We start from the raw sequence: 27,944 nt of genomic DNA on the forward strand, positions 1-27,944 counted from the left end.
GGGTACATTTGTTGTGTAAATGGATAAAGCATAACTACTATTCCATGAGGGTAATTAAACTTCCTAACAATGAGAACATTGTGCAGAACACATTAAAATGGTCTGTATTTGACAAACTGTAAACTTGTCCATCAAATCTAAATGGATTGTTCCAGGATCAACAATGATGAACTTGGTGAAAAGGTTTGCTGCAGATAAACAGCTATTGATACACCAATATTAGCACAACTAGTTAGTAACACATGGAGAGTCAGCTATAGCCAGTCCACATCTTTATTAGTTTTGCTCAGAGGTCCACACAAAAATAAGAAATAAAACTTCTAAACTACCTGTTTTTAGAAAAACAGTGATGTGACAAACAGGAGGGAAATGTAGTGTCAAAAACAAAAATAAATAGAACCAGTGCTTTTGAAGGACACAATAAAATAAAATCAATTAGAAAGTGAGGAACAGAGTAGCAATAACAGGTACTTGGAAGTGTACAACATTTAAACATTCATCTGCAGAGGATGTCTTGATTGCAAAATACATAGTGCACAACATTCTGAACTAGGAGACGGTGATCCTAACGTGTAATTCTAACATCTAACACTGCTGGTAGAACAAGCTTTGCACCTGATCTGTGCAGACCATTCACATCATTTGAGGAGACACTACGTATATCTCCAGAAAGGCTCTTCTTGCAGCAAGGGCGCCTGGTTTCGGTTGTGGTCAGTCTCGAGGAGAAATCGCAACCATCCTAGGACGTTTTCCTGTGCTGTTAGGTGACTACTAAAGGTGTAGCCCAATCCAAGCTGAGAGGTTTGGTTCTGGTGGCATGGGACTCCAATCTGGACAGAAGAATCCCAATTAGCACTGAAACCATCTGTACTTCACAAGAAATTACACTGGCTCTTCAAACAAATAAATAGTTTGACTTCTTAAATTTGCAAAGATGTGCGGTGTATTAAACACAGAAGACATTTACACAAAACTGGATAGAGTATTCCACTTCAAATACAGCCATTTCATATTTAGGTCTGACCTGAGAAGCATTAGAAGGCAGCCAAGTATCATCAGTTGAGAACTCAGAAGGTTGGGAAATAATGGAGTCTGTTGCCATTTCCCACTGTGTGCTCTCCTTTTCGCTGGCTTCACACAGCTCTGCATTCATCTTCTCAAGCAAGCTCTGCCTAAGAGAGTAAAAACATGCAAATTAATAGAATCAGATAAATAAAAATAACTTTAAAGACTTACAATTGATCAACAGGGTCTTGTCCTTCCATGTTTTTCTGGGAGGCAGATGGTGGGTCCCATGTATGAAGCGCTCGCCGCCAGAGCCGGACTTGCATATCCCAAGATCTGCGACTATATTTGCGGTATTTGTTTGGAGTGGAAGGGTGGATCCCAGGGACACGCAGACGCCTGAACATTGAGGAGATATAATACCCAGAAAGCTTAGTTACACATTCACTACAATCAGGAGAACATCCAACAAGACAAGTGGAAGTGAACGACTGTTTGCAGCTTAATAACTTTCACCAATTCTCACTTTGGAACCTGCTGTTCATAGTTCTGGTAGCCACAGGTATTCTTTCCATACTGAATCTGTTTTTGTCTGCGCTTTAAAACTGCCTCATTAGTCTCAAAATGTGATGGGTCAGCATTGTGGGGGCACCACTGTACCCCTGATGGTGACCTATAAAAATGAGTTTGTGTCATTTAATCGGCTGGAACAAGGCCAAATAAATAGATACTTATTTTTATTATTTACGTATACACCAAGAGACATTTCCCAGACCTCCTGATTCCATCTAGGTCTTCGGTTCCAACAGCAACACTAGCTGTAGACATCCTCAGGATGCACCGCTCAAGGATAGAGGACCTGAATAGGGAAGAAATGCCATGCTTGTACAAGACATTTAGAAGTTAAGACAAAACTTCCACCCTAAAACATCCTCTACACAACCAAAAACAACTTAATAACAGACCTGCGAGGCTTCTGAACAGCAGAAGTCTTTTCTCCATTATGTGAAGCTGACTGTGGGGTTTTAGAGCAGCTGGGAGGTAGGGGGGGATCCACAGATCACAAGACAGCATTATCAAGTTTACAATTTGTAGCAAAAACATAAGAGAACAATTGCCATGTCACTCCTCAATACACAGATATTTACCTGACAAGACTATCATACACCGTACTGCAGCCTGGTAGAAGCCAAGGTTCTGGGCTACATGGAAGAGTGTGTGTTTTAGTCTTGAAGTCTTGGGCAACGTCTGTTGGCCATAAGTGAAGGGGCAGACCTCTAAAATACAAAACAAAAGACACAGCGTCCCTACACGCTACAGTAACACAACATTATATTTAAAAATGAACAAGCAGAATTTTTGGTAACATACAACCGCGACTCAAAGGGGCTTTGAAGAAGGCTTTCTATGCGTGTTGTCATGATTTTGGCTACAGCCACACAACACGTTGCGTTTGACAAAGCTTTTTATCAGCGACAGGTGTATCGGGGGCGGGGCTTTACAAATGAGACAGGTAAGGCCAGTAATCATTAAAAAATAATCACAATAAATTATTCATGATAAAATAATGTAATAACGTAAGGAAATGACCGCGTTTTTATTATGAAAATGCCTAGTGTAGGCTACACAGTTTGGTCGTTCCCACGGAGAAAGTTGTAAGTTTCTCTATTTAGACATATATAGCCTACCTTAAAGTCTTGGTAACAACAACAACGAGCTATCGACAAAGTTCAGCTCTTTGCAAAAAAAAAAAAAAAAAAATTCAGTTAATTTAACTTCTACAATTTTTGTTGCGGCATGAATATGGGGTAAGTTGTCAGAATGGAACCAGCCTATTTTAGGCTTTTCAGATAAATGTAAACAGTAAATTCTATGAAACATAAAACAGTTCTTGAAAACACTTTAAACGTAACAAAACATAAAACATGTTTAGCCAACGACGACTATTGTAAAAAAAAAAAAAAAAAAAAAAAAAAAACGTCAGTGACAACAGTTTGATCACTTTTGAAATAGATGAGCAACAGCACTAGTTTACGACAGCCACGCACTCTTTACGACATCACGGTAGCAAAATGGCGTCTGGCAGTGGGGTAAGAAATTTGCTAACACTTGTTTTGATTTCTTTCTTTGTTTAGAATTGCAATCTATCCGCTTAGAATTGCAATCTATCCGCGTTATTTTGACATAATTTATGCCCGAATTCAGTTCTTAAATCCATATATTTTAAAGTGTAGAACCGTTTTTTACCGTAGTAGTTGGACGATCAAAACTAACATATCCGTCACGGCAGATGGTTTTGTTTGGTTATATAATACAAGAGCGAAAACAGAGATGTATTTTAATTATGAGACGCTTTAGAATCTAACATCTCTAGTATTATTGGCCGACAGTCTTGATAAACTTTCAATATGGTCGTATGTTTTTCTTTAATTGATGTTCGATCATGTTCACAGGCTGTTCTATGCAGTTGAATGAATAGAGCTGATTTGATTCACTTATTTAACACGTTTATAATATCTTCTGCTTGTTTTTGTAGTCTAAGAATGATTTTCGACGCAAATGGGACAAAGATGAATATGAACAACTGGCCCAGAGACGAATCACGGAAGAGAGAGAGAAAAAAGATGGTAAGCAAATACAACGTTGTAACCTTTCAATATTTATTCAGTAAATTCAGGTTAATTGGGACACTTTTTCCAAGTCATCTCAATGGCAAAAAGTGTCCTAATAAACCCTGAGTTCACCCTACATCAAGTGTGTGTTTTTTCAAGAGAGTCAAGTACAGGGTCATATAAACCCAGATACTGAAATATTCACTTTATGATTTAACCTAAATATTTAAATAGTTTATGGCAGTATTTCCTATGTCATACATTTCATTTTCATTCTCCAGGCAAGCCTGTGCCCCCCGTCAAACGGGAGCTTCTCCGCCACAGAGATTATAAAGTGGATCTGGAGTCAAAACTGGGGAAGACTATCGTCATCACTAAGACCACACCACAGGCTGAGATGGGAGGGTGTGTATCTGCTGTACAATTGACTGTAGTATGATGATGTCAATATGAGTTCATGAAAGAGTTATCACAGGCTATGTTTCCATCCAATGTTGTGAATTTAACTTGTGCACAAAATAGGAATATTGCCTAAAACATTTGCGCATAAAGCACAGTTTCAATTCCATGTTTTGAAGAGGACGAAATCGCCACTTCGTGGCAAATCGGTGCAAAATATCTGTAATAAAAATAGAAGTTGCTGCAGTCGGCAAAGCCAATGTGGCACTTTTTTTTTGTATGGCATAAATTACCTGCGCAGATGAAATGCAATAAACACTGTCATTTGGTCTGGCATTCGGATGCCTGGTGTTTGGGAATGCAATCATCCGAGACACTTCTGGGATGTGATTATACCCAACCATTTTGATGCTCAGGCATTTCAGAATGATCAAACGAACATTTGAGACACCATGCAATGAAATCGTTCCGCTTTTTAGTCCAGTTATCCAATCACTTATTCTTTTGAGGCAAAGTCACATGAATTCTTTGTTGCATGTCAAGGGATTTATTTGGTAAATGTGTTTCCGTCGGAGTTTACGATCATGTACGATAAATATTCATCACAATTGAGTACACAAGTTTTTGCACATCTTGATGTGCATCTTGCACATCTTCCGTGTTTCCGTTTTTGAGGGTGGTTGATGGAAACATAGCTAGTGCTTAGAGATGCACCGAGACTAAATTTCTCCGCCCGTACCGACAGCCGATTAATGTCGGCTGATGCCGATACCGAAATCTCTCCCAAATAATGCTGAAAACTATACAGGGGACCCTCTCATTTAGTACACTATAATATTAGAGGTTAAAATTAACAAGAGAGCTATTATATTCAACTACCATTTAAAATATTTCCAGATATAATCATTACACTCAAATAAAAGCTGAAATGTTTGTACACTACTCAGTTGCACATAAGTTAGTTTTCATAAACACTTCTTCATGGCAAATTTATTCAAACATGCATATATAATTAATAGTAAGTTAGCTCTTCTCTAGTGTTTTTATAGCTAACGAACAAACTGTGAACATTGGATAACCTTCCTGAGGTAAATGCAACATTAAGTGATTTTGTTCACAAGCTGTTTATTGATGTCTTTCCGCGGTTGAAACGCAGATTGAGTAATTAATTGAGTCATGATATGGATTTCGGTAAGTTGTATTGTATCTTTCAACATACCTTCTGATATTCATGCATGTTTTTCTAGATATATTTTGTATTAAACTGGAAGAAAAGACTCGCGCTGCTGCTTGAACTGAGGCGTTATAGCAATCTGTCACGTCACATTTAAAGGCACACTGTGAAGGAATTGTGTTTTTGTCAAACAGCGACCCCCTAGAGTCGCTATGGAATACTTGCACTGTCGTAAATACCCCCCCCCCCCCCACACACACACACACACACACACACACACACACACTCCCACCCTGTACACCGGTACCTGCATCGGGCATGGAATAGGCACAGATAGACTCCGAAGACATGATTATTGCAATTTATCATAATAGTTTGCAAATTGTGCTCGTTTACACTATTTACAACCTCTACGTTAGGCTTATTTATGTCCTGATAATTATGTGAGATATTAAAAACTGTTCTCATGATAATCGCAAGAATCAACGTCAACAGCGTCGTCTGATATCCCTCAGGACTACGTGATAAATACACCTCACAACACCTGAGTTCAGCTGGCAAACTAGTTCGTGAGGCAAGCTAGGCAATAAAACATAACGCAAAAAACACGTAAGAGAAACGAGTGTTTGTTAGCAAGTCTGTTAAGAGCTCTGATAATCGAAAGCTAGCTATATGTGGAAATTATTGGACTGGTCTAATTATCAACAATAAATGAATGAACAGCATATAAAAATCATACATAACTGGACACTTGTCCAGTTTCGTCTGGAATGCAGCACAGACCTCCTCCTGAAGTGGTTTGAGCGATCGGATTCAAATCCGTCTTGAATGCGTTTCGGAGGGCATTTACACCTGGTCTTTTCACGATCGGATAGCTATCCCATCTGAGAAAACGCATGAAGTGGCCTGGTGTAAACAACCCCCATGACAAAAACATACGCACGAAAGCCAAAAACAAACGCTGGTTGGCCTCTCACGTCCAAATTTGACGAAGTGGTGGGGGAAGTGACGTATGCCGTAAAGCAGTTGAATTTTGTAGTTCTTTTTGTGCTCGGGTTACTACCCGAACCCCGAAGTTACATAGTGCCAGTAAAAGCGATACAGACCCCGTCAGGCTCTGGCAGACGTGTCATTCAACCTATTGTAAGTCGATGTACCATCACAAGGGTCTTGGAAATATATTATGAAGGTTGAAAAGTTTCACAGTGTGCCTTTAAGAGCGTCAACTTAAACTTTGTGATAAAATGTACATAATTTGAAATCTGAGACTTTGTTTCTTATCAGAAATAACAGAGCACAAAACTCTTTGCGATATTGGATGGGAGGCGCTACAAATAATCTTTGAAATAGGGGGGAAAAAACTGGCAACCCTTGCTTGAACTATGGGTGTTTCATAGGGTAAAATAAAGCCTGCAGTAACGTTGCTATTTTTTAACTGTTAAAGCGTTGCTGTCGCGTTAACTTGCCCTAAAATCAGCATGAGAAATTTTCTTCACACACTGAGTTGCAGTCTGACACGTTTTACCGCACCCTTTTGATTGACAGAATATAATCGGCCTTGATCACAGGCTGTTTTTAGAGAAAATAATAGCTTTAATCGGGCGATACATCAGTGCATCTCTAGTGCTGTGTTGAAACAGGTTGCCCAGAAAGTTGTTTCATTGGCTGTCTGTATATCAGCTCATTGTGCTATTTCTGTTACTGTATGTTACGCCCCGTCTAGGGTAAAGGACTTAACATGAAAAAACAATGCGGTTTCTTTCATGGAAAAGTAAATGAAACAATATTTATTGAGTTTTAACAGGTTTATGATACAATGGGATTTTACCTCAGGAGCCGACAAGGCCAAAATAACAAACAAAAACAACAAGTTTGGGATATACCTCTTACTGCCCTAATCCACAAAATAAAATAAAATACAATTATTTCCCTAACTCTCTAATCCAAAACAGGCACAAAAAATATCAAACTAAAAGGTGGCGTCGGTCTCCCTACCTCCCAAATTACTATGTACAATATATATACACAAGTATAAGTGCTAACAGAGAAATTAAAGGGTAATCTGTACTCGAGGTCGTTAAACAGGCGCTGGTCAATATCACGAATATAGCCCTTTACAGGAAATAAATGAACAACTTATCTTTCAATCAAACACTCCAAAGTTAAACACTCTCAACAGTCTTAACACTCTAGCAGTAGTTAAAGTCAGACAAGCAAAACACAGCATGTGAGCACAAAAGGCTAATGAAGCAGAAACAAAGGAGGCATTTATACACGTCCAGGTGTCAGCTGATCAATCAGGGCGTGGCACTAATCAGACTGCAGGAACCAATCCGGTCTTCTTCCTGGATAAAAACAGCATAAAAACACAAACAGACCAAAAGGGACGTAACAGTAATAGAGTGCAATGTGCATTAGTGCCAGTCCACTTTTTCAGCAGCGCTGGTCCAGGAAGTATTTTTTCCATTAATTTCTTCCATAGGGATTTCAAAAAAGTCTTTGTTAAAGGGTTATAAGCCATGAACCAAGCCAACCAGCTACGAGGAGAATCATAACACAAGGATTTAAAAACAGAACAAAAATACAAAGGTATAAGACTGTGTACTTGATGGCTTTAGTGAGGGAAAGAACTACAATCCCATGAAGCATTGCAAACTGCATGATCAAATTAAAAATGGAGAAATGTAAAATTACGCATTTGAAAATGTTGATTATATGTATAAACAATATATTAAGATTATTGCAAAATATGCATGTGTAGTGAAATATTTAAGTATTTTGAGAGTGTAGGGAGACCGACTCCATTACGTTACGGCTAAAGAGATCTTTTGGCACGTTTTGCTTGTTTCGACTCTTTGGTGAAATTTTCTGTACAATTTTCTGGGACGGTTACCGCAATTTCGCGGTCACGTGACGCCTACCGCAGGTCTGAGCTCGTCACCGTCATCACCGCAATTTATTTTTAAAAATAAACACTGGCCTTCACATGTGTTCACGTTGTGTCTAATGACATGGATTTATTGATTCTAATGACATGGATTGTGTCTAGGGTGACCACCATCAAACAAACCAAATGTGGGACGATTATAAGTTTGCGTGGGACATATTACCAACACTAAAACATAACCTGAAACTGTTATAATCTCTATCTTACTTAAAAACATTTGTATTCTGCCTTTCAGCTGATAAACATACTTTGTTCTTTAGTCCCTTCCAGAAAACACCATCACATCACAATGTAACATAACATGTCTTTATTTTATAAGTCATTTAAATTAAACATCACTGAGCCCAAAGGCAGCAGGCATCATTAAGATGACTATTTTTGAAACAGTTCTGACCAAGTCCAACTAAAATCCAACAAAATAAAAAATTAACAAATAAAATATAAAACATAATTGACAGTCTTATATATTAAGAATATATAAAACCAAAAATTTTCATCTTTTTTTTATAAAGGATGTGAATTTAAACAACCACAGCAGGCAACAAGTTGATAAATTCTGTTAAATTAAAATTGACAAATTTAAAGACTGAATTATCCATTTGTTAACTGACAGTGAACACATGGAACGAATCATTCGCTCCAAATTTTGATTGACAGCCGTCAAAACCTAATAGTGACTGTGTTTACTCTTTTCTTCCTTTCATCAAAAGATGGAGCAAATCCGACCTTTCGCAAGTTGGGGAGCGCAATGTTCCATGACACATAATAACATTCCCTTCGTAGGCTATTGACTATAACCCATTTATTTACACTCTGTGGCGCGCGTTAAGCGCCTGCGACGCGGCTACCGGAGCTGAACCGTCTCTCCGCGCCGCTTCGCTAAAGATAGGCGCCTAGTCTATTTTCGACGGACAAGCCGCACGGTTATACAAAAAAAAAAGTTAATTTCAAAATAAACACCCTGTGCAGACTCTCAATTATATTGCAAATGTCTTATAGCCTATAATTTGAAGCCCCAAAAGCAGGACCTCAGCTTTTAATTGCACGTGCTTATTTAACACAATTCTCTCACGTGAAGACCGCGTTTGTCAACCCTCGAGGGGCGGCAAGTGCACGTCACCCAAGAGTAATCTTCACGGCACTTGAAAATGGATAAGTAGGCTACATAACCAAATTCACAAATATTACACAATTTAAACATTATCAAAAATACATAGGCTGCTGAGTTACTAAAACAATCTTTGTCAAAGAATACACTTGTATGTTCACAGTTTGAACGTTATTGTTTCCATTTGTTTAATTTCAAGATCTGAGGTGAATTATCCATTGTTGCTTTTACAGCTAAAAAAACTGGGGAGGGGAGGGGGGTTGAGGTTTAAAGAGGTTTACCGCTATACCGTGGGAATTTCTTGCTTTTCAACCGCGGTAAGAAAAAAAAACATACCGTCCCAGCCCTACATTAAACACAATTATTTTAAAACTTAGTTGACATAATGGGGGCTGAAAACTTCAACAGAAGCAAATACTATCGATTAACAACCTCATAGCTCACAGTAGGGCTGTCTAGAGCTGTATAGGTTATCATTCAAAATCTATTTCCCTATGGGTTTTTGCTTCTGGATTCTTTCCGTTGTATCTTTGTGTCAATTAATTATATTTGTGTCAACGTGTCTTTCTCTCTCTCAGGTACTACTGCAATGTCTGTGATTGTGTAGTAAAAGATTCCATAAACTTCTTAGATCATATTAATGGTAAAAAACGTAAGTATTGAGGTCTTTGATCTTTTCTTTTTTTTTTTTTTTTTACAACATTTTCACTGAATCCAATATGTAAATTCCTATTTATACATTTGTACCTGTACAATATTTAAATGAATATTTATACTATCTGTACATACTGTATATTTGTATACATACATTGGTAACACTTTACAATAAGGTTCATTAGTTAATGTATTAACTAACATGAACTAACAATGAGCAATACATTTGTTACAGTATTTATTAATATTTGTTAATATTAGTTAATAAAAATACAGCTGTTCATTGTTTGTGAACATGCATGTGCATGCTACTCTTGTAATTCTGTGTCTAGCCGTTGTATTTCTGTGGAAAAGTCAAAGTCTTTGTAAGCACACTTGGCCAGTAGCATTTTCTAATTCAGTACATTTATGCCCATTTATAGATCAGAGAAACTTGGGGATGTCCATGCGAGTAGAGCGCTCCTCATTGGACCAAGTTAAAAAACGTTTTGAAGTGAACAAGAAAAAAATGGAGGAAAAGCAGAAGGAGTATGATTTTGAGGAACGAATGAAGGAGTTGCGTGAGGAGGTCAGTGTTGAAACTTACTCATTTACACATTTACTGACAGGTCTTGAAAACCAGTGTATCTTAACTCACGATCATAAAATGGCAAAAAATAAATAAATAAATAAATAAATATATATATTTATATATCAAAGCTGTAGTCCGTAGCTTTTCCTCTTTGTCGCCATCTCTGTTCGAAATCTGCAATTGCAGTTATTTGCGGAATTATCAACTTTACGTGGGTTGTACATCGGCATGAATCCAATGTTTTGAGGTGAATGTGCGGCTGTCAATCACCTATTTTACACTCTGTGGTGTATTTTACACTCTTACACGGTGTGGATACTGGCATTCAGAATCACAGATTATACTTTTTGGAAGTATGACCAATATTAGAATTTTCAACGGAAAATGAAGTCTGAACAAGTAAGTTAAGTAACATCCACTTTTGTTTTGATCAACTAAGGGGAAAAAAAGCATTCCAGTAAATCGTGCTGATTAAATCTAACGATCGCTTATGTCAAACCATGCAAATCATGGAAGAGCAGTTATCAAACAAATAACAATCATAGTGCTATGAAATAAACGGTGTATGAACGGAATCCTTGTTATGCATAAACGTGTTATAATATAACATATACACATCTTGCGTCAGGAAAATTTTCACTTTACCGATCTGATTCAGATCCAATACTTGACAACGGAGGAGGCGGGTTTGATTTTCTTGGAGTAGAAAATTCTCTCTCATAGCTAGCACAAAATGATTCATATTTACCATAATAGCAAAACGAGAAAGGCACAACAAAGAAAACTCCGTAACTGTGTAAATTAAGCGTACAAGTGCGCTACTGTTACGTAATTAAACTATTGAAATGTCTTACCTGTCTAGCAAAATAAAGCCGTCTCTGCATCCATTTTGAACCCCTTTAAAACACGGAGTTCACTCCATCTTTCAAAAGCCCTGCCGATGTTTATCCTTGTTTTCGCATGGGCCGGTTGCAGTCTCTTTTTTTCTGTAGCCACTCTGAAATCTTTTGGGTTTTACAACTGGTGAATCTCCAGTTGTCACTGGATTCTGGATCCACCATAAGTTTAATTATTTAAAGTGCTGTGAGAAAAGGCTATAAATCTCCACCTCCAACACCCTCACACGCAATATAGCCTACTAGCCAGGACTACTCCTTTTTGTGGACAGATGTGACATAATGACGCAAAGACATGCTCGAATTTCCCGCGGAAATCCACCAGTACCACTGGAATTAAAATCATTATTAAAAGCTAACCGATTTGAATCGAGCTAAGTCAAGCAGATAGTTTTGAACACTGGCTGGTTATGTTTTTTTTTTTTTATTATTATTATTTTGGATAATTTTTAACACAAGAGTTACAGACTGCAGCTTTAAATAGACATACTTTGATTATTAAAATTTAACCATTAAAATAAGTCCAAAAAATACAATATATATATATATAAATATATTGTATTTTTTTGGACAAATTTTAATGGTTAAATTTTTTTAATTTTTTTATTGAAAATATTAAAAGCAAAATTGCAAAATTTAAAGTTTAACAAAAATGACATGTTTAGGGCCCTATAAAATATGTTTTACTTTTCATAAAAACAACAATTTGTACATTAAAAAATAAAAATTTATTATTAATCATATGAAATAAAAATTTATTTAAAAAAAAAGTTTTAATAATATATTATTATTATTATTATTATTATTATTATTATTATTAGTGTTAATATTATTATTACATTGAGACGCTAAATTCTACTGTACAACAGTGAGATATTTCTGTCAGTTTCTTCAAAAGTTAAATCGAACTTTTATTTTAACAGGTTGCCGTGAATACCTTTTGAGTTTCCGTGTGTTTATGATATGACGATAGTTTTTCTCAAATGAAACTGCAAAAAAATGCTGATAAAGTGACTCTCAGAGAGGCTCTGGAGATGAAGTTCATGCAGTCATGTTCTCATATAATGCAGAGGCTGAAACACAGCGAGAGCCACGTATTCTTCAGTGTCTATGAGCTGCTTTTTATTTATTCAGCAAAAATTGTACAAATTCCACATAAGGTTAATTACATTTTTATGACAGGATTTCGTCTGCGTTTTCCGCATTGTGAAAATCATAGGGCCCTAAGTATATTAGTACTCAATTTATAATTTGTTGCCCTGTGTTTTTTTTTTTTTTTTTTTTTTTTATTCTGTTGTTAAGGAGGAGAAAGCAAAAGCATACAGAAAAGAGAAGCAAAAGGAAAAGAAAAGAAAGGCAGAAGAAGACCTCAACTTTGAAGATGACGATGAAATGGCTGCTGTGATGGGATTCTCAGGTTTTGGATCCTCGAAAAAAGGCCACTGATCACTCATTTCAAATTTTCACCAAGGCCTTCTCTTAATGGGTTTCCCTGAACTGTATGAACATTTTCAAGAACTTCATTATTCCTTCACAGGACCAGACCGCTTTTTTTATCGCACAATCTGTCAAATACTCCTGATTCAGCATGTGGTAAAAACCTTTAGTAGGTTAACCTGTTTTTGGCCCTTGAACATAGAACGTCAGCTAACTCCGTCATTCTAAATTAAACTTCTTGTTATAATTAAGTTTTTGTTATAAGGTCATTGTGTAAATAGGGCTGCATTATGCATATATGTTTTTATGAGTTGTGTCTTAAGTAACCCTTTTACCCCTTCTGCACAGTGAAACAGGAAAAGTTTGAATTAAAACATTACCTTTTTTTTTTGAAGACAAGACTTGATGCTTCCATTCTTCAATGTGTGTGTGTATATAATATATATATATATACACACACATATACACATATACTAGTGATGCACAATATATTGGCCATCATATCGTTATCGGCCGATATACATTCGTTTTTAATGTTATCGTTATCGGCCCAATAAGAAAATTTGGCCAATATTTTAAAGCCGATAAATAATGTATTATATCCTTCAACTGAGACATTTCAGATGTGCACTGTTAGCCATGATGGTTTTGAATCGCTTGAAATATGATTGGAATCACTTAAATAAAAAAAATACAGTTCAGTGCAACATGCATGGCGCAACTCCGACATATAGGCTTACATAAAATTATAATGGGAACATTATAATTGTGTGCTTGGGACATGGCTTTCAATGGTGAGACTTTTGTTTTTGTAATCAGGCTTTCAAAAATTACATAAAAATTTGGATTTAGATTTATCGGCCAATATATCGGTTAATGGCTTTTAAATATAAAGTATTATCGGTATCAGGCAAAATTTTTCATATCGGTGCATCCCTAATTTATACACACACTGTAAAAAATTACATGATCAGTAAGTTATGACAACACATGTTTTTACATTGCTTTAACTCATCAAAATAAGTTTGACTTTTAAGTTATACAAGATTAAACTAATTTTAAGTAATTTTCATGTAATTTAAGTTGAAATGACTCAACATCCAAGTTGATTGCACTTAAAAATTTAAGGCAGTAACTTTTAAAAAAAAAATGCCAATAAAAAAATGGGAAAAGACTAGCTTAGTATATTGTTTTTATTTTTTAGTTACAGAACAGTTAGTTTATGATATCAGTTGTAGAATATTCATTTACCTTGTAAGCAAACACAGTGCATTCAAGTAAATACATTCAAGAGGAACTTTAAATCCTGTTATTGACAATTGAACAAATTATTACTATAATTACTAAAAACTAAAGTGAAGGAAAAGTTTAATCTGGTATTGATTTATATAGTAAACCACCACCTGATGGTGCTATTGGATCTCATGAATTTACTAAATGCAAAAAAAAACACTTAGCAAAATAATCAATAAAATAGGTTTAATCAAAAGTCAGCATCTGACATTCTAAATGAAAAATCAATGAAAAATGTCAATTCACAAGATAAATATTCCAACAAAGACCAAAATGTTGATTGATAAAGGGAAGCAGCTCAGCTGTTCACACAGTTTACGAAGAGTTCAGTGGCCTTCGATCAGAGACGCATAGTCAGAAGGTTCAGGCCTTCATTTGCCTATAAATGACACATTTCCATTGTGCACAGTTAAAGAGGAAATATAGCATGTCAGTTTTATTAAAAATGAGGAAAAATGTTGCACCAGTGACAGGTTTTTGTTCTCAAATACAAACATGAGACCATAGACTGAGTTAAAAAACAATCTATAGCATCAGTCATAAGATACTCCAATAATTCAATATAAAATCAGCAATAATGTCTGAAGGAAAGAGCGTCTAAAGAACCATTGCAAACGATAGTTTCCACTCAAATAAATTCAGGTCGTTACTGAATTCAGTGTGGGAGCTCCTTTTAACATTATTGACGTTGAATCAAGTTGATGTTGAATGACATTACCTTGAATCAAGATCATTCACTGACTTTTCCTCCAGACATATTTTAATACACCCACTTTACCACCTTCTTCTGCGTATAAGCAGCCAGGAAATGGAAATAACTGTGTGACAAAGCAGGGGTACTGCATGACATCAAATGAATGTAATGCAACTATATCTAAACAAAACATCCGTTTACAGGATTGTGAATCAAATGCACATTACAGCTTCATCAAAGTGAATATTCAGGGGTGGAAGAGATATTTCCATGAACTAACCCCTCTAGACCCAAGAACAGGAGCAACTGAATGCTTGCAACTCATATTTTCCAGCTGTGGGTGTTAAATGCAGTTCAGGGACTGAACCAGACGCTCATGTTGCAGGTCACAGACAAGATAATCATTCACACAAAACACTTTGTTTTTTCAAATGAAGTATTTCGTAATTTCGGTACATGTTTTGAAATGAAGCATATACAAAAATTGCACAATTTAACTGGGTTTACTTTAAGTTAAAAACAATGCAATTGTCAATAGTTTTATATATATATAATATGTTTATGGTTAAATTAAAATGATAAAAAAAGCTGGTATTATCAATCAAAATGCTAAATCTAAATGTTGATTTTAAATCTGCATTTAAATAATAATCTAAATATTTACCTGGCTAGCATCATTATGGCAAATGAAGCTCTGAGCCAAAAGATGTGACTGTATGACTATAATAAAATGACGGTGTTTATTACAGCGTATAATTATTTTCTATTGTAAACTTGTCTGTATGTGTTATCATTTCTGCTTGCAAAGTTAGCATTCATGCACAGTAAAAAAAAAATATGATCAATAAGTTATGACAACATATGTGACCCAGGATCACAAAACCAGTCACAAGTAGTACGGGTAAATTTGTGGCAATAGCATTGTATGGGGCAAAATTATAGATTTTTCTTTTATGCTAAAAATCATTAGGATATTAAGTAAAGATCATGTTCCATGAATATATTTAGTAAATGTCCTACCGTAAATACATAAAACATATCTTTTTGTGAGTGAATGCAGCACAATCGCGAACATAAATGAACAACTTTAAAGGCGATTTTCTCAATTTTTCGATTTTTTTTCACCCTCAGATTCCAGATTTTCAAATAGTTGTATCTCGGCCAAATATTGTCATATCCTAATAAACCATACATCAGTGGAATGCTTATTTATTCAGTTTTCAGTTTTACATTTTCAACTTTGTTTTACAAATTCTACAAGATTCAACTCATTTTAAGTCAGTTTAATGTGATTTAAGTTGACATGACTTAAACATTCAAGTTGATTGTACTTAAATTTAAGGCAGCAACTTTTTTTTACAGTGTGATAGCAAGTGTACTGCTCATACAATGATTTTTGCTTGTGTTATCCCCACTAAATTACTTTTCTAACACTGATTCTGAATTATGATAAATAACTTAAGAGTTTAGTAATGAATGACGTGGAACTGGCCAGTTTTAGAAAATGAAGGCAAATAAATATCATTGCTTTTTTAAACAATGTTAGTGTGCATAATGTCCAAATGCTTATAGTCTAGACTACATCATTCTGAGTGGGCGAGGATGAATTATATATATATATAGAAATATATATATAGAATAATATATCAAGAAATATCTTGTTTTTTTTTCATGAAGGGGCTGTACTTCCCCTATTTGTCACAACAATCATTAACAGGAAGTCTATGGGGAAGTGGATGTCATTCTTTCTTTTCATGCAGTGTTCAGGCGAATCCGGGGTGTTGGTTTTTTTTAAGCATTTATGAAAATGTTGGTAGAATTTTGAGTGATTCTTCCACGTCTTCATTTAAAACTGGGTGAATCAGTCACTGTCTTTTTTTGGTGACTTTTATCCTTTGATTTATTTTTCTTGATTTGACACCAGTCTCCTCGTGTTCTGGGTGGACATAGCGTCAGACACAGTGTGAACCCACTGTGAGAGTGGCAACATTTTTTCAATGCTTGAAGATATCAGAGATTTGATATTCATAAGCAAGTGTAGTAAATTTGGAACGATGAGTTTCGATGGTATTCCATCCAAATCGGAGGTTCTGAGCTGGGATCCACAACGGTTAGCAGACTTTCTGAAGAGAGTAAGTTGCTTTCTCTTTTCATCTTTCAATGTCAAAACACATGAATTGAAACTAAAAAAACCTGTTGTAATTATTATTGCTATGTTTATTTTATAGACCTTCAGCACACATACTTATGAATTTAATACCAATTTAAAAAACTGAGAAATGAGAGACATTTGTTACAGCACCAATGAACCTAAAAATGGCATTGAATGTACTTTGATAGACCTATATTTGATATTAAATGATATTTAATATTACATTATGTTGTTTATACATATGAGATATATGTGTGCGACCCATATTCATCTGACATAATTTCTTTCTCATTATCTTTAGCGGAATCTAACTGGATGTGATAAGGTCATAACACGATACAACATCAGCGGGCAAAGGTTTCTGGTAAGTACCATTTAAAATTCGATCCATTGGTTTTGCTGGGTCACAGCCCAAATTTTGCATTTAGAAAGCAGAAATGACCATTTTCAGCCTACATGTCATCATTTTGTGTGTCATCATAATTCAGTATATTTTTGTTCCTATGCAGTGTTTTTTTTTTTTTTTTATCCATAGTTTTAATTTATATTTTTATTTATTTTATAAATAGTTATATTCTTTGTGGAGCACAGACCAAAATGACCCTTTACAAAGCAGATGTTTGTGGTCTGACTCAGTGTAGCATCATTGTTTCCCTTGATCCAACAATTCCAGAACTGCTGTTATTAGAATCTAAAATTAACAAGAAATGTTAGAACTCCTAATCAGTCAGAATTAAAAAAAAAAAAAAAAACGTTATAAATGAAGGTGCTATAAATGTTACAGTACACACACACACACATACTGTATATACACTGTAAAAAAGTATTGTTGATTTAACTTAAACTTAACTTAACTTAACTTAAAATTTTGAGTTCATTGAAACGGAGTTCAATTTCAAATTGAAATTTGAGTTAATACAATGGAGATTGGTTTGATCAACAGAAACTCAACATATTATGTTATCTGAACCACATTAATTATCTTTGATTTGACCAAAGAAAAAATTATGTGAATTGTTTTTTTTTTTTTTACATTGTGTGTGTGTGTGTGTGTGTGTGTGTGTGTGTTTGTGTGTAAAAAGTATTTTCATGATTTATCACATTTTTTCTTTTCTTTTTTCTTTTTCTTTTGTATACACACACACACAAACACACACGTGAATTTAAAATCAAGCTGTATTTTTATTTTAGAGTATGACTGAAAATGACCTTCAAAAGTTCCCTAAGCTTCATGCGCCGTAAGTACTGACTGCATTTTTTTTTTCTGCTTATTTTGTGTATTTGTCATTCTTTTTTCTTATTCTGGGTAAATCGCTAATATTTTAGACAACTTTAGAATTTATATGGCATAAAGTGTAGAATAATTTATCATAGCCACAGTATTCAAAGGCATACTTTTTATTTATTTCAAAAACAAATCAACTGTGCAGCGTACAAACAGGTAGAAGCATGCAAGAACGCCATTGGTGACATAGTGACATTGAAAAGGAAATACTGCACAGGAAAGATAAACCAGAGAAGCAGATGCGGCAGGAACCTTTGCGTTGATGCAGAAACCATATGTTTCTTAGAGCATGTTTCGTGCAAAATGGTTACATTTCACACCTCAATAACACTTAAATAAGTAAATGTAATTGGCTTTTCCCCAAATGCAAATTTGGCGTTAGATACGCCACAGTGACTTAATGGTAATATGATTATTGTTAGTGTATTGAGTAGTGTCAGGTGCACAGAAAAGAGGACAAAATTATGTCTTTGTTACCACATCCTGCCTGCATGGGCTGAACCCTCAGTCAGTTCATAAAGAAATTATTACATGTCTCCTAAAACGCCTACTAATCAATAACATGCCAGCAGTGTTAGTTACACTTTGAGGATCTGAAACTGGTGTTTCCTTATATTTTTAGGCTTATCTCCAAGATTTGTCAGGAAATCAACAAAGAGAAGAAAAGATTCTTTCCACCGATTCCAGCAATAAGGCCAGTACTCTACCATCACAATTCTTGTGTTATATCTGAGATACACTACCATTCAAAGTTTAGGGTTGGTAGTAGCCTATTTTTTTATGTTTTTGAAAGAAATCTCTCATGCTCAGTAGTATTATTACAATTCAGTATACCTGTTTTCTATTTTAATGTATTATAAAATGTAATTTATTTTATGATGGCAAAGCTGAATTTTCAGCATCATTACTCCAGTCTTCAGCGTCACATGATCTAACACTTGATGTCTGCTCTGTTAAGTCTTTGTCGTCGGTTAGGAACCTGGGTGTGCTCTTAGAAACCAATCTTTCATTTGAAAGTCATGTGTCTAGTATCTGTAAAACTGCATTTTTCTATCTTAAAAATATATCTAAATTACATCATATGCTCTCATTGACAAATGTGGAACAATTAGTTCATGACCTCAAGGCTAGATTATTGTAATGCTCTACTGCAGGGATCAGCAACTCCGGTCCTGGAGGGCCACTGTCCTGCAGAGTTTAGCTCCAACCCTAATTAAACACACCTGAACAAGGCAATCAGTGTTTTCAGGATTACTAGATAGATACAGGCAGGTGAGTTTTTATCAGGGCTGAAGCTAAACTCTGCAGGACAGTGGCCCTCCAGGACCGGAGTTGCTGATCCCTGCTCTACTGGGTGGTTGCCCTGCACGCTTAATAAACAAACTACAGCTAGTTCAAAACGCAGCAGCTCGAGTTCTTACCAGAACCAGGAAGTATGACCATATTAGCCCAGTTCTGTCAACAGTGCACTGGCTCCCTATTAAACATCGCATAAATTAGAAAATATTGCTGATTATTTACAAAGCCCTAAATGGTTTAGCTCCGCAGTACTTGAGCGAGCTCTTAACGCATTATAGTCCCTCACGTCTATTGCGATCTCAAAATTCCGGCCAGTTGATAATACCTAGAATATCAAAATCGACTGCTGGCGGTAGATCCTTCTCCTACAGCACCAAAACTTTGGAACAGTCTTCCTACCATTGTCCGGGAAGCAGACACACTCTGTCAGTTCAAAGCTAGACTAAAAACACATCTCTTTGACCTAGCATACACATAACACATTATAGACTTCTATAATTCAATGTTAGGCTGCATAGATCTGGGGCCTCATTTATAAAGCTTGCGTATGCACAAAACGGGGCTGAAAACATGCGTACGGCAGTTCCTGCGTAAAAGGTGGGATTTATATAGAAAAACTTGATGGGAAAATTTGCGCACCTGCACGCAAACTCTGACCCATGCGTACGAACGTTTTGGAGATGGAGCACTTGGCGACACCGATGGTGAGCTGGAGTTAAATATATTTTTGGTCACTTTTATACAAAAAATCTAAAGAAAATGAAACATAAACAGAAAGATTATACAAATACAATTTCAATCACCAAGCCTGTCACTTGAAGCAAATATCCATTCCTTCTTAAATGTCCACGGCAGTGAGCGTGTTGAGCCGTTTAGTGAAACTGACACAAATAACAGTTTAAATAAATAAAATACTTCTGATATTTAAACATTTATATTAAATATGCCATTCAAATGAATGGAGTTAAACACTTAAACATGAAATCATTACTGAAGTTACAACATTTTTTTTTAAATTCAATCATTAGAAATATTTGTTGTGGATGCGATTGTTTTTGAACACTTTTCCTGTGGCGTGCTTTAATGTTTTAACCACAGAGATAATTGCTTATCATGATAATAACAGATTGTCTGAGAAAATAGTTTCATGCAAATAATGCCCAAGGCCTATCTGTTTCCATTAAAAATATAAATCAATTAAAAATACAATTCGGCAAGTGGAAAAGATTGAGAAAAACTTTCTCTGAAATGTATTTTACACTATTTGATTTATGTAGGCTATTCAAAAACAAGGCAAGGATAGACAACTAGCATACTTGATTTGTATTAATGTAATGTTTCTTGTACCGTTTATATCATTTGCAAATGATTATTCATATAGTTATCACGTGGATGAATAATCATATGCAAAGGATATGTAGATGAGGATCTGCATAGTAAAACTAGGCGTTGTAAGCTCCATATATGGTTATTTCGGGTGGAGACGCATGTACGCACAATCTTCCGCTGACTGGGATTTATAAAGTGAATTCTGCGCAGGTTCTGGCGTACGCACGGTTTTATAAGTCTGAATATTTTTTTGCGTACGCCATTTTTGGCTTTCGGGCGCACGTACACTTTTAGTAAGGTTCCTACGCACAGTTTTATAAATGAGGCCCCAGATCTGATGAAGGACCTTCGCCAGGATCCCTTTACCACTCTACAGATAAAGCGTTGTCGGGAAAATTCGGTTCGCGTATCTACCCGAATTGATACAATTCTGTATCAAAAATGTTAAGGCCAGACAAGTAGTTTTTTAAGGCTTGATATGTTGGGAATTACAAACTTGCGCACATATATTCAAACGCGCATACCAATAGACTGAACTCGTAATACGCATGTGCACGCCATCAGTGTTTCTCACAGGTTTCGCTAAAGTCTGTGTAGAGTTTCCTGTTAAAAGGGTGTCGTGTTAGCGGTCCGTAAGTTAATAACTATTGATCGTTGCGACGGAAGTGAATCAATCAAATTAACTTTAGCTGGAAAATAACTTTATTCAAGAACTGCCAAAACAATCTCTGTTACTTTAAACTATCCTTGTATCTCTGTAAAGCCGCTTTGGAACAATCTACATTGTTAAAAGCGCTATATAAATGAAGATGACTTGACTTGACTTCAGTAATCATTCTAATACGCTGATTTGCTGCTCAAGAAACATTTCTTATTGTTATCAATGTTGAAAACATTGTGCTGCTTAATAGTTTTGTGAATACCCTGCTACAATTTTTTCAGGTTTCTTTTATGAATAGAAAGTTCAAAAGACCAGCATTTTTAAAAAATAGAAATAATTTTGCAACATTATAAACATCTTTATTGTTTAGATCAATTTAATGCATCCTTACTGAATAACACTTCATAATTTACTTGCCCTCATGTGGTTTCAAACCCATATAACTTTCTTTCTTTCTTCTGCGGAACATAAAAGAAGAATGTTTTGAAGAATGTTATTTGAGAAACTCTTTTTTTGCTCGTACATTGGAACAATGAACCCCGTTGACTTTCATTATATGGACAAAAAAATTATCACTGAGACATTTTTCATAAAAAGTCCACATGAGGATGAATAAATCAATGGAATGAATTAACATATAACTACCACATAGTGCATCTACTGTCAGAACACAACTAACTATCCTTATTGTTTTGTAAATAGGCCATCACAACCAGTTCCCAGCTTCCCACAACCACCAGGTATGATACATAGAATATATTCAATGCTACAAGTTTGCTTTTAAAGATGTTGTCTAGAAGTCACCTGACCTGCTCTTGTTATTTTCAGTTGATCAATATGAGGATCAAGCGTGGGATCCTGAAGAGTTTGTAAGTCTCTTATGTGTGTCTCAAACTGTTTTGAAGTGATCAGCATCACATCTGACGGGCAGAACGCATGTATTCTTTCCTCATTAAGGACAGTGAAGACGACTACGAGGATCCTAACGAGGATAATATTTCAGAAGGTGATGCTAGCGGTGGAGACTATGAGTCCCCAGAGGAGGGGTCAGACAGTGATAATGGCTACGAGCCTCCTCCATCCGAGCCAAAAGAAGACACGGCCCAGATCTGTCCCGCTAAACCCATGGAAAACAGCGAATATATTGGTACGCAAAAGTGGACACTTTTCCATCCTATTGCTGTCTCAGTCCTTTGGAAAAGTCATGATGGGATTCCTTGATTTATCAGATAATAACCGCACACGTGGAGTGAGCAGAAGCCAACCGCCTGTGCCTCCGGAGCGCCCGGGCCCCGGACCCTCTCTCCCTCATGTGGAGCGGCCAAGTGTGAGTCCATCATGTTTCCAAACAGTTTGTGTCCCACTTCGTCTATAAGTCTATAAACAATAAAATCTTTATTCAATATTAGGTTGGACAGCATGTGAGAGAAGAGCGGCCCCAAAAAAGACCCCCAGGTAAGAGGGTTTGTTTGTTCTGAGTGACAGCTAATCTGGGTGGGACGCTGTTGAACTGATCCACCTTTTCCCCCGTCCCATGCTCTTGTAGCACCTGCTGTAGACCGCAGCAAAAAGCCAGGAACTCTGGACAGAAGCCACCCTCCTCCTGTAGCAGGTCACTGCACTCGCACATTTATATCTTAATGCTTTTTTAGCAGATAATAATTCAGTAATAATGCCATTCACATTACCTAAAGACTCAAGGGAAGTCCTTGACTGTATTGTGTCCTCACAGGTGGAAGGGGCACTAGCTCATTGGACAGAGTAAGTTTGATTTGTCCTACCTCGACATAGAAGCTGCCAAAATCTGCTTTAATTTCCCACTTTTTTTCATATCACCAACTTGCATTTTCCAATCACTAATTAATTAATTAATGAATATATTATATTAGAATTAATATATATTTTAAGAATCAATATCAGTAGCTATCAGTGGCCTATATGCTTGAAATATGAATTACCTTTTCCCCCCCTAAAATAGTCTTAGAATTTTAAAGTTCCATTTTGACTAAAAGCAATAAAAATGTATGTTTTAATATCTCTCTAATAATTTATTTCTTCTGCAGGCTTTCCAACCGCCAAGAGGGTATGATTTCATTTAATTGAATTTTTGTTTAATAGTATACTGCATGTGCAGCTTTAGTATGACAATATATTTAGTCATTTACCATTATTTAAGATCTCTTATTGGTTTGTTTACTTTAGCCTATAGCATAGTCACATTGAAATTACTGAATGACTGCAATTATATCTGTGCACATAGAATATGCTATTTATAGCTCACCGTGATTTTGCCAAGTAAGACATATTTTGTTGATCCTGGAAAACCATTCCTGTTCAAAAACAAGCACCTAACCCTTGTTGTTGTAACCCTAATTTTGACATAAACTGTCAACTCGACCCTCAAATCTGCTTGGTTGATTGGAATGTGTTTTTCCAGGATCAACAAAGATGTTGATTCAGGAACATGTTCAACTTGATGATATCACTTTCATAGTAGCGGCCAATTACTAAATCTCTGTTTTAAGCATGATAGGTTTGTCATCCGTTTTTCAGGATGTCACATGCTTTTTATCCTACAGCAATACTGCTGCTCCTCTCAGACTCCCTGCAGTGGAGTTGCCAGGAGACCCAATGAGAATTCCCAAACCCTTACTTCCTCCATCAGGGGTGCGCAGAAGTGCCTCCTCCGTAACACCAGGCTACACTCAAAACAGGTCAGATTCAAGAATGTAACACTGCACCATTCTATTCACTGAGCTGCCAATGTAACCTGTATTTCTTTTTCCAACAGGCATCTTGACTACAGAAACGAGGTACACACAAAGCACACACACACACATACAGTCCTAATTGTTTGTGCAATTCACATAATATAGCAATTCACTCACTTAATTTGACTTGGGGGGGGTTTCTCTCAACAGTCTCACGATGACAGTAAGTAATTTTCTTATTTTGTGTATTTGCATATTTTGATGACAGAATTAATAAGAAAGCACACAAACGCCCAATGTTTGAATACTCTGATTTTCCAGCTGTCAGGCACAGCTCCAACACGTTTCCACTGCATGCCAGGAATCCATCGCCAAGACCGCCAGGAACCCACGGACAGCCTTTTCAAACAGACACGTGTGTATTCAAATGAGAACACCATCTGTGGGTGGTCAGACTTTATACTACTCAAGAATATATGGCCAAATTAATACTGATGTTCAAAAACAGACTCTGAACAGATCTGACTATATCTCTATCACATTTCACACAGTGTTAGCCCCAGTCGATCACTACCGGCAAAACTGCAGGAGGGTAAGCACGGATTTCACTAGTTTGATTTATCTTACTATATATTCAATGACAATAACTAGATACACCGTTTATTTTGTTGAATGAAAGCAATGAACGATCCCCGGAGTAGAAGTGGAAGAGCACCACCACCACCACAAACAGACATGGGCGGCATGCAGGTACAGTACTTTAAAGTGCTTGAGCTACTGACAACGGTTGCCAGGTCTGCACAACAAAACCCGCCCAATCCAATTGGTAAATCGTGACGTAGGGAATCCTGTTTCCGGGTCAAGCCTCCATTCGTTTCAATTGAGGGCGAATTCCAAACAGCGTTTTTCCACCCTTGAAGGGCACCTCGGGAAAGGGACGACCCTTTGTAGGAGCGTTCCAAACGAAAGTGAACAACTGAATCCCTTCACAAAGGGCCCTTCCACAAGTCTGTTAGCGAAGGTAACATGCGATGGTCACTTCAAGGAAGTAATTTAATCATTTTTAGTCATGTTCTGCCCTTCGGAGTGAGTAGAGCATAGGGATGCACACTTCCGATTGGAATTTGCCATGAGAGTACTATCTCAACAGCCATTAATGAGCACTATTTATTCATATCACACGTTTAAGCTAAGCTTTTAAAACGTTACAGTGTAAGTCTCCGAGCTACATAAAAAAAAAATATATATATATATATAATATTTTAAATACTTATAAAAGACATCAGTCTAATAAAAGGGTCATGATTTTTCAGTAGTATTACAGCACACTGTGAGTGTGTATTAGCACTGTTTGTTGTTTGCTTTTGGTAGCCTATGTCATAGTGCGCTTGAACCCGGAAACGGTGACACGTGACGTCAGATTTAACAAGCGGATTGCTAATCAAAACTAGCCCAATCTACGGTAAAAATAAATAAATCTCGACTGCGAAAACTACCCGCAGCAACGGAGTAATAGTAGCCAAATTCTGCACTGTTGTTCTGACTGCTGCTCACACTACAGACCGACCAGCAGATGGCGCCCTTGTATTTCCTTTGAGGTGATACTGGAATAACTGGGATCTACTTTCTAGTACACTGGGGAAAAAATGTGATATAGGATTTACTTTGAAACGATTTTCACTCAGAAATTGCTAGTACATTTACCTAAATTGTGACCCCCCTGAATACACAAATAATGACAAACAAAGGCAAGTAACACTGAATAAAACATGAAATTTTGAAGTGGAAAGACAGAAAAAGTAGGCCTATTTTCTTGTAAAACACAGGCTACTACAGTAATCTTTATTTACTACTTAAAAAAATCATTTTTTACAGTATATGGTGTATTTTTACTTCTCCAAGGTTCTAGTGCATTTTTAGTGCCTGCTCTATGCTACATTTGACTCATGTTAGGTATTTTGTGAAATGTTAATTGTCATAATTGTCTCAAAAATTCAGAGAAAACAGACAAACATTTCTCATTAGTCTTTATCAGCCCAAATATCTCATTATTTCTCCACAGGACATGGATCCAGCTTGGTATGTGGGTCAGATCTCCCGCGGTGAGGCAGAGAGCTGTCTGAGAAGAGTTAACAGGGTGAGGCTTTGCGTTCCTATCATTGGATTTGGGGAAAAAATATATAATTCTCAGGTTAACAAAGTTAATTTGTTCAAATGTGTCCCTTGAAAGGATGGGGCGTTCCTTGTGCGAGACAGCTCAAATCGATCCTCTAACCAGCCTTACACACTCGTGGTCCTGTACCAGGAAAAAGTTTACAACATTCAGATCCGCAGATTCCAAAATGGATTCATGCTAGGCACTGGGATGAAATCCTCAGAGGTATTCAAACTGTTGTTGTTTTTATGTCTGTAATTATAGCCACATGCTCAATGACCAAAGCTTGTAACACTGTTGATTGTCTTTGGCAGGCTTTTGAGCGGGTTGGTGGCATTATCAACCAGCACAAACACACGCCACTCCTTCTTATTGATGCTAAGAACCGAGATTCAAGCCAACAGAAGCAGTGTGCTCTGATTTATCCAGCTGGATATTAAACATAGTAGGTTACATGACTAATTCACGGTAACTACTTTTGCTTTTTCATTTCATGATTTGAATTTTTTTTCTTTTCATATCAACACAATTCAAAATCTCTCAGGTGTGTGTGTAACTGTAAAACATTGTAAAGTTTTTAAATGCATAGCTGCACATTGCATAGTACTGGATATCTGTTCATAAGCAAAAAAAGTAGCCTATTTTATCACTATTTTGACTGTTATTGTTATTTCTCAAACAAATCAGTCTTGTCACTTTTAATTTGACATTTTCCACGAGTTCCTGTTTATTTGTTGTTAAATTCGTATGATCATGAAATATGAAATGTATATTGACAAGACAATAAAGATTATAATTCTACATGTGTGAGGAACTGATTGAGGATTAGTCGCACTGTCAACAAGGATTATGTTTGTCGCTTATTTCTTTGAAATCATTCTGTTCACCGGCCATTAATAATTTGAAGACTCACTTTATAAAGGTGAAACGCAGGGCACAGTTTCCCCTAAATTATCTCACGTCTATCAAACTGTCTCCGAGTTGACAACACATCGGTGCACAAAAGGGGATTCGGTTACAATGACTTTGGCATGAAACGTCAAAGCAACAGGCTACAATAACAATGCTGTTTGAGGAAGACTGGTGAAATTGTGTCAGATTTATAAGTGCTTCTATTACTTACATAATCGACTAGCCTACACTCAGGATGCGAATTACAGGGGGGGTTGGGGGTCTGACCCCCTAAATAAGGTTTGCTCCCCCCTGAAGGACATCAAAACAAGATGTTGGGTGGCTCTGGGTGGGGCTCAAAGAAAGTAGTCTACTCATAATATGAAGCTTAAACCTGTATGAAGATACATTTCTAGCTCTGACTGGTTTTAAATCGTAATTTTGGCCACCCCTGAAAAGGGTCCTAGGATTAACATTACCGTAGCAATTGAAGTAAATAGCCTAGGCCTACTCTATAAAACCTTGCTGATTCAGGGACTTGCTTTTATTGCATGGACTAAGAAAATAACCACTATCTGACCCCTCTGCCATTGTGTTATTATGTGTAGGCCTAATTAACAAATATATAAAATAAATAAATATCAATCTTTACCAATCTCCCAAAAAAGAAA

At 36.4% G+C, this 27,944-nt stretch overlaps 3 protein-coding genes across 5 annotated transcripts; 2 read left to right on the forward strand and 1 right to left on the reverse strand.

Annotated features, from left to right (window-relative positions):
* Window positions 1–259: 259 nt before the first annotated feature.
* Window positions 260–2,507, reverse strand: slbp2 (stem-loop binding protein 2). Of its 3 annotated transcripts, XM_081390543.1 has the most exons (8): window positions 2,377–2,507; window positions 2,154–2,282; window positions 1,971–2,039; window positions 1,781–1,864; window positions 1,532–1,678; window positions 1,237–1,404; window positions 1,025–1,172; window positions 260–830 (listed from the first exon to the last, which is right to left on the reverse strand). In XM_081390543.1, the coding sequence occupies exons 1-8, from the start codon at window positions 2,424–2,426 to the stop codon at window positions 654–656; spliced, it is 972 nt and encodes a 323-aa protein (XP_081246669.1). In that variant the 5' UTR covers window positions 2,427–2,507; the 3' UTR covers window positions 260–653. The 3 variants fall into 3 exon arrangements, with proteins under 3 accessions (XP_081246669.1, XP_081246671.1, XP_081246670.1); XM_081390545.1 differs by lacking the exon at window positions 1,532–1,678 and having other exon boundaries at window positions 2,377–2,479; XM_081390544.1 differs by lacking the exon at window positions 1,532–1,678 and having other exon boundaries at window positions 1,754–1,864; window positions 2,377–2,479.
* A 40-nt stretch (window positions 2,508–2,547) lies between these two features.
* On the forward strand, window positions 2,548–14,557 carry zmat2 (zinc finger, matrin-type 2). Its single transcript, XM_081390546.1, has 7 exons — window positions 2,548–2,813; window positions 3,019–3,095; window positions 3,542–3,632; window positions 3,899–4,022; window positions 9,824–9,897; window positions 10,322–10,467; window positions 12,669–14,557. The coding sequence occupies exons 2-7, from the start codon at window positions 3,078–3,080 to the stop codon at window positions 12,810–12,812; spliced, it is 597 nt and encodes a 198-aa protein (XP_081246672.1). The 5' UTR covers window positions 2,548–2,813; window positions 3,019–3,077; the 3' UTR covers window positions 12,813–14,557.
* Window positions 14,558–16,490: 1,933 nt separating this feature from the next.
* Window positions 16,491–27,224, forward strand: lcp2a (lymphocyte cytosolic protein 2a). The gene is made up of 21 exons (XM_081391910.1): window positions 16,491–16,922; window positions 17,244–17,306; window positions 18,134–18,180; window positions 18,850–18,921; window positions 22,219–22,256; window positions 22,345–22,385; window positions 22,474–22,663; window positions 22,746–22,843; window positions 22,926–22,971; window positions 23,063–23,128; window positions 23,249–23,277; window positions 23,580–23,599; window positions 24,096–24,230; window positions 24,308–24,329; window positions 24,438–24,450; window positions 24,549–24,642; window positions 24,779–24,819; window positions 24,907–24,977; window positions 26,290–26,364; window positions 26,458–26,607; window positions 26,697–27,224. Exons 1-21 carry the CDS (start codon window positions 16,788–16,790, stop codon window positions 26,820–26,822), a joined length of 1,572 nt encoding a protein of 523 aa, XP_081248036.1. The 5' UTR covers window positions 16,491–16,787; the 3' UTR covers window positions 26,823–27,224.
* Window positions 27,225–27,944: the final 720 nt, after the last annotated feature.

This window comes from Scardinius erythrophthalmus (genome assembly GCF_964197995.2).
Source record: "Scardinius erythrophthalmus genome assembly, chromosome: 17".
NCBI classification, from domain to species: Eukaryota; Metazoa; Chordata; class Actinopteri; order Cypriniformes; family Leuciscidae; genus Scardinius; species Scardinius erythrophthalmus.

Bases quoted from the DNA above. Each gene is read 5' to 3' on its own strand.
- slbp2 (XM_081390543.1), bottom strand. From the start codon at position 2,426: ATGACAACACGCATAGAAAGCCTTCTTCAAAGCCCCTTTGAGTCGCGG. The intron at 2,283-2,376 runs GTATGTTACCAA...TTTGTATTTTAG, and splicing joins AGCCCCTTTGAGTCGCGGTT to AGGTCTGCCCCTTCACTTAT. The intron at 1,173-1,236 runs GTAAGTCTTTAA...TTACTCTCTTAG, and splicing joins CAAGACCCTGTTGATCAATT to GCAGAGCTTGCTTGAGAAGA.
- zmat2 (XM_081390546.1), top strand. The intron at 4,023-9,823 runs GTGTGTATCTGC...TCTCTCTCTCAG, and splicing joins CCACAGGCTGAGATGGGAGG to GTACTACTGCAATGTCTGTG. The intron at 10,468-12,668 runs GTCAGTGTTGAA...TCTGTTGTTAAG, and splicing joins TGAAGGAGTTGCGTGAGGAG to GAGGAGAAAGCAAAAGCATA.
- lcp2a (XM_081391910.1), top strand. From the start codon at position 16,788: ATGCTTGAAGATATCAGAGATTTGATATTCATAAGCAAGTGTAGTAAA. The intron at 22,664-22,745 runs GTACGCAAAAGT...TTGATTTATCAG, and splicing joins GGAAAACAGCGAATATATTG to ATAATAACCGCACACGTGGA. The intron at 23,600-24,095 runs GTATGATTTCAT...TTTATCCTACAG, and splicing joins GCTTTCCAACCGCCAAGAGG to CAATACTGCTGCTCCTCTCA.